This window comes from Temnothorax curvispinosus, unplaced genomic scaffold (assembly GCF_003070985.1).
Source record: "Temnothorax curvispinosus isolate PA1 unplaced genomic scaffold, ASM307098v1 QBEX01004407.1, whole genome shotgun sequence".
Classification (NCBI taxonomy): Eukaryota; Metazoa; Arthropoda; class Insecta; order Hymenoptera; family Formicidae; genus Temnothorax; species Temnothorax curvispinosus.
The window spans coordinates 1-6,971 of record NW_020214187.1 but is presented as its reverse complement, the minus strand read 5'-3'; the positions used below and the strand labels follow the sequence as shown (position 1 = coordinate 6,971).

At 44.6% G+C, this 6,971-nt stretch overlaps 1 protein-coding gene and 1 long non-coding RNA gene across 2 annotated transcripts in view; one reads left to right on the top strand and one right to left on the bottom strand.

Moving 5' to 3' along the window:
* LOC112453487 overlaps nucleotides 1-3,253 on the top strand; it is a 5,141-nt gene extending 1,888 nt beyond the window's left edge. The window contains exon 3 of the mRNA XM_025014271.1: nucleotides 3,134-3,253. Coding sequence (XP_024870039.1) covers nucleotides 3,134-3,253 — 120 coding nt within the window. The remainder of the gene's footprint in view (nucleotides 1-3,133) is intronic.
* A 654-nt stretch (nucleotides 3,254-3,907) lies between these two features.
* Nucleotides 3,908-6,928, bottom strand: LOC112453488. Its single transcript, XR_003040631.1, has 3 exons — nucleotides 6,690-6,928; nucleotides 6,517-6,631; nucleotides 3,908-6,441 (listed from the first exon to the last, which is right to left on the bottom strand). It is a non-coding gene; the product is annotated as an uncharacterized LOC112453488 (long non-coding RNA).
* Nucleotides 6,929-6,971: the final 43 nt, after the last annotated feature.

Genomic DNA, 6,971 nt, shown 5'->3' with positions numbered 1-6,971 from the left:
CAGAACGTTGTAGTGTGAGGCGATATAAATTTGTATTTCTATGATTACTGTTTATTCATTTAATTATTTAAGTTATATTACAAATGTTGTGATGCGTTATGATTGCTCTAAGTCACTCGAGTATTTACACGATATTTACATGTTTATATACTCTGCTGTATACTCTGCTTTACCGAAAAAAGTGGAGCCCCCAGGGGGGCGGAACCTACTGCCTCCACGCATACACTGTCCACGCGAACCGAGGTTCACGCACACCCCCCCCCGTGCTTTCGGGGGAGGTGCGGTAGTCCCGAAATATTAATGTTTATGTATTTAATTATAAATTAAACTATAAGTTGCTGTGCATATGTTCACATTCCTGCATCTTAGGGATATTTTGTCGTGAGATATTTTGCCAGGGGATATTTTGTCATGGGATATTTTGCCAGGGGATATTTTGCCACGGGATATATTGTCGCGGGATGTTCTGTCGCTGGGATAATAAGACCGGGATATTTTGTCGCGGGATGTTATGTCCGGGATATTTAGACATGTAACCCATATCTTATTTATATATGTTCATATACTGTCAGATATAAATATTTTTTCCGCGGACATTTTATTCGCCTAAAAGTCCAGGAAAAATATTCATATCTAACAGTATATGAACATATATAAATGAGATATGAACAGATATAAGTTTTACATACTCATATATAGAGCATATATAATCATATATGGTTATCTATCGTCATATATGATCAGATCTTGTGTCATGTATAATGTACGATGTGATCATATATGGCGATATAGATAACCATATAGTATATGATTATATATGCTCTATATATACATGGGCATGTAAAACTTATATCTGTTCATATCTCATTTATATATGTTCATATACTGTCAGATATGAATATTTTTCCCGGACATTTTATATCATTATATCCCAATTTGGTCATATATAGACAGATCTGATCATGTTTCATATCATTTCCGGCCGTATATGAACATATACAATCATATACAGCATCGTGTCTTGTCATATATGATCATATACAGTGCCGATACAGTTATGTATGGCCACATATAATTATATCTGATAATACATGGCCGAACATTCTTTATATACGACCATGTGAGGCCAGATACGATTATGTATAGTGTCATATCTGCTACACATAATAATATGTCTGACCATATATGAACTTATATGATCAGATCTTGTGCTATGTATAATGTACGATCTGATCATATATGGCGATAGATAACCATATATGATTATATATGCTTTATATATGGGCATGTAAAACTTATATCTGTTCATATCTCATTTATATATGTTTATATATATATATCATATATGTTTATATATGTTCATATACTGTCAGATATGAATATTTTTTCTCGGGAGGTTTATCCGATCTCTGGATATTTATCCTTACAAAGTAAGGACACGCTCCCCCTCCGAAAGGAGAGCAATTATTCAGAAAATCAACACTCCCGAATAGACGGGGAACGCGAGAAAATAAGCGCGGCAAAACAATGCTATATATGCTCTACAAGGCGAGTATCAAAGAGGAGGAACACGAGCGCAGGTATAACACGTCCGACTCGTACGACGGTTCGAGCGGAACCTCCTCGACCGTGCCGTGGTTCCGTAAGGTTAGAGCGGAGAGATATTTTGTCACGCTCATCAATCGTCTAAGAGCTAACCATTATAATTTGAGAGCTTCCCTCAAGAGAAAGAATTATATCGATGGTGAGAGATGTGAATGCGGTTGCGAATGCGAGGATATCCACCATTTTATTTTGAGATGTAACAATTATGATGGACAAAGAGCTGTTTTGGACGCCGAATTAAGAGAGGTTAACTTCACGGAGGAAATATAGATATTTATCGACTTATCCAAGAGAGAAACTGGGATGTGCTGTATATTATTTTTAAATATATCAAGGCAACGGGCAAAGTTATTTGATATTAGAGTTTGAAAGACTGTTTACTGAGTATTCGGGCTAAGTGTTTTAGTTTCAAACGAATGTACATTACTAGGCTTAGATTCTTTGTGCCAATTGTCAGTAGTGCTGAGGCACCTAACCGTCCTCACCCGAGGACACCAAGGAAAAAAACCCCCACGGTAGTACGCGCGCGGCGCGCGGAGCTATACCGACCGTGACTCTTTACGCGACGCGACGATTAATATTTTTTCTGATTCAAGGTAATTGTTTTATTTACATGTAATTATCCTATTATTATTCAACGCGAAGCAAGACCGCACCGTGATTCTTTTACGCGACTAAGTACATGTGACAACAATTATAATAGTTTACGTTTACGTAAGTAATACTTCTGTAGTAACTTATACGAACGATATCATCGTAATTACTATAAAATCTTTCGTTTATTCGGAGGAATTATCGTATCGTTCGTAAGTTACTACAGAATTAAGTAACGCTTGCATAAACGTAGTATAGGTTAGAGATTACCGGTTTCTTACAAAATTTTACATAAAACGTGAGATTCACTTATGTATGCAAGTTTAAAGCCTATTGAGTTAATATGAAATAATTTCCCTAAATGTAAAAATAACACAATGTTATACATATATTCGGTTTGGCGTGAATATATATCGCACAATAACCGAGGTGATTAAAGTTGTGTATAATGTCCCGATTCAACGACCCCTGTCTCTGGTTGAGAGTGTTAATAATGACATTAATATCTCTCACAATGTCAAGCCAAATTGGCTCTTCGTTCAGCTTCTGATTCATTCATCATTTCTCCTTTTGCAAAATTTTTGGAAGACAGCATGATGTATTAGTTGGTATATCAATGAATTGCTGCCAGTTCCAGATGTATTGAACAGTAAGTGATATAATCCTAACACGTTGAATAAAAAAGAAATCAGGATATTCTGATTATACGATCACGGTGGTTACTGGCAGTTTAGTAATTCGTAATGTAGACCATTGATATATAATTATTTGAGCCTACCCTTCCAAGCCATCGAAATCTTTTTAGCAAATATTCAGCCGAAGAACGGTAACTATATATTGACGTTATATGTACCATTATTTTAGATTATACATCTCTACTCAAAATTATTTATCTTTGGATATGTAATTATACTTTGATGTTACTCCTTTGCAGGTAAATGGTCGACAGAAGCTTACAATGTGGTACAAAATTGTTCCTCAAAGGAAGTTGCTGTTCAAGCTCAGATTGAAGGTCGCATTCAAACTAATATTTATGCAAATATTTATTATATGATACAAAATTATGGGGTAAGTAGTTATTATTATCCAATCTTCGAGAATCTTTTTGCAGAAGTGCAAATTAATTGAAATTAGGGGAGACCGGGCTTAGACCGTCCGTTTTTTTTCGGTGCCAATTTTTAACAACAAAATAAATAATTGTGGTTAAATGTAGTATATCACTGTAAAGAGTGAACCTTTAGCTACAAAATTTATATAGGAAATTTTTGTCTACGTCGCTTTGTTTAACCGGTATAGAGCAAAAACGACAATGGTGCAAAAATTGAAATCGCAAAAATGCCGGGGCTAAACCGTCTACCCCCCGGGGTTAAACCGTCACACTACATTTTTAATACATATACGTACATCTAATCCTGAAAAATGATAGGATACATTTTAATAATTATTTTTGAAGAAAAAAATATAAAAATTTATTTGAAATTGTTATGCGAAACATTATTAAAGAATAATTATTTTACTTATTCCATAAAACAATTAAAGCACGTGAATACAGATCCTGACGAGCGCACGACGACGATGACGACTGCCACGACCACCACCACCACCATCACCACGACGCCGACGACGACGACGACGACGACGACGACGACGACGACGGTCACGACTACCACCACCATCATCACCACCACCACCACGACGACGACGACGACGACGACCACCACCACCACTACACTGACACTGACACAACGACCAACAACGACGATCTACCCGGCCGGGACGATCTACCAAGCGCGCGGCATATCAACTCTCGCGCGGAAATCGCGGAATCTCAGAGCCGTGCCTCGCCGTACCTCGCCGACGTGCCGTGAGCGCGAGCGATCTCGAAAACAACGGTCCGCCATCTTTTCGGTCGGCCAAAACACCCGTTTTGCAACGATACGTGCGTACCATTTCCCTCCGATACAAACTGATGCACGTGCAAGGAAAGACAGAATCACGCTTGAGGGAAACCTTGCGACCGTGCGCAACCGCGCCTCGCGTCGCGCGCTTACAGGCGCCCAAGGTGGTGTTGCGCCGGCTGCTCCGAGAGCGCGGTGCGGCTGCTGGCACGACCCGCAGAACCGGACAACCTACCAGTACCGATCGCGGAGGCGGCAGAGGAGCCGGGACTGGCTTGCGAGGCGGCGGTGCTGCTGATCCGGAGTCCAGGGGTCCAGGAACGGGGCCCGACTCCGACCGATGACCTAGATCTGCCAACCGACCTTGGCGCGTTAAAAAATATCGTGGAGATGCTCGAGGCCGAGCTCCCCGATATTCCAGATCTAGAAGCGCGCGCCCCTGAAGCGTCGGGGGGCGAACAAGCAACCGGGGGCGAACCCGCAGAGGAGGACTGCGGATCCACGATGTCGTTCCGGAGCCCAGAGGAGAGCAGCGGCTCCGAGGCGGACGAGGCGGAACCACGCCTCAACTAATCTTAAGTTGCGTGCTCGCGTTCCGAGGATGGGGAGACAATCGAGCGACAGCGAATTTCTTTTCCTTTTCCTTTTTGATTATGATTATTTTCAGTTGATTTTGTCTTATCAGAGTATGTTGAGTAGCGACCCCATCCGGCGCTTGATTAGGTTTAAGTGATTGATACCGCGCCAGTATTCGACGTTTATTTGCGGCTCAGCCAGAATATCCCCTCGAGGAGGGGTCATCTCTTTCAGTTCGTTTACGCGTGTTTATTTATTCCCGTCGGCGCGGGTACGGGGTATCGTGCGGCGGCACGACAGGGCTTGAGCCCAAACACACTTTCCAGGAAAGGGGAGGCTTCCATGCGAGCGGCCAGGATGCCTTCCCGCAACGCGGCGGACGAGCCGAGACAACCCACAGAACGGGCGAACGACGTACGGCAAAATGGCGGACCACGTTCGCGGAGTAAAGACTGCTGAGCCTCGGCGACTAACCGAGCCCCGAGAAGGACGCGCAGTAAAATAGCGGAAACGTCGCGCGGGAAGAAAATGGCGGACCGTCCGCGAATTCAGAAATGGCGCGACGGACGCGGAAGGTAACGACCTCTGACCACAGGGGAAGACCCGCGAGACATAGTTCACGCGTTAGAATTACAGTCCGACCACCCGTATAAAAAATGGCGGACCGTCGGGAAATTCCGTAACCGACAGCTTTGCGGCGATATGATACGTCCCTGACGAAGGCGCGGGGTCCCTGAATGACACATACGGGTTTGGCGACGTGACGCTGGAGCGTAAACGCAAAATAGCGAACCGTCCGCGAACTCGCACCAGGTGCGTCATCCACAGAAGTTAGGCATCCCTGACACCGAGGGGCACTCCACCGAGCCCGCGAAACCGAGTCCCGACGAAATCCGTCAACCAAGGAACGAAATAGCGGACCGTCCTGAATATCGCACTAGGTGCGTCATCCTCAGGGAAACAACATCCCTGACGAACGGGGACATCCCAAGAAACATCCGTATCCGGTCGCCGTTGAAATCCGACGACCGGGAGCAAAGCTACGGAACCGTCCGCTATCTCACGACCTAGACCTCTTCTACGGGGAAAGACCGCGGAAACCGCGTTACTAGGTCCCGAACAAAGGTCAGGAGGGGTCGACGTCGTCGGCGAACCTGGTGTTCTGCACCCGGACGTTTTCCTCGAGGAAGTCGTCCGGAAGGTCATTGTACGCGCGGTAATAGACGCGGCGCATGGGTCGGCGTCAACGGCCGCGAAAGAGTAGCAGCGGTGGAAAACCGCTACCCCGTCACCGGGACGGAGTGACCGCGCGAGCGCAACGCATATGGAAATTTCCACGAGGATCGGCGCAAACGGCGTAAACACCTGCGTGGAAAATTACCGAGGTGATATGCGTAGTTCGCGAAAAGAGAAAGCGGAATAGGCGTCGAAGTGGGGGCCACCGATACCGATGGTGGGGAGCTCAAGCGAGACAAACAACTCGAGGCAGTCTCTCGGGGATGTTCGTACGAGCAACACGTAATAAGCCTCGCTCTTTCGTCGTCGCGCTAAGTCACCGTGAACGTTACACGAGTGCGATAATTACAATTCGACAACATTCATAACAACCGGGAACGCCCGCGGAACGCGTTAATTGTCGTCTTTACATTGACGAACGGTCTTTTTAGCCCGAAATAACTTCGTGCGTCGTAGATAAACGGGGCGTCTGTGCCCACGTATACGAGCGTCCGACATCTTGTGTGACTTGAACTTTTGTGAACAACCATCACTGGAAATCAATATTATTGAATAAATTAAACATCTTTTTCGCAAAAGATTTCGAAAATTATTCAATTGGACTTACCTTCTATTTACCTGATCCATTGGCGTCGATCACTCGAAGTCCCTCGTTGATCCTGGATTCCGGTGGCAGCGACGATCCTGATCGGCGACGGCGATGATCCAGCGGTGGCGGGAACCTGAAAAAAGAAGATTAATTAGTCTGATTAGTAATTAGAGAGATCGTTCGATACTTACCTTCTCGGTGGTTCAAAGGTCAAACCGAGTGGCGACCGTTGATTTCTAAGGACACGTAGCGTTGATTCGTGCCTCCAGTAGGCGATTTCAGGTTAGGTTGTAACCGTCCGGTTACAACCTAACCTGAAATCGCCGTGAGCTGAAGTCGTGCGCCCGGCGCGCCACAGTGACGAGCAGGGATGTTAGTCCGAGAGCTGAGGGACCAAAACTGCAACAGTTTTAGAAAGGCTGATATTTTAACATTAGGTCATGTATCGGTTGTATATCAATAGTCTACCGTCA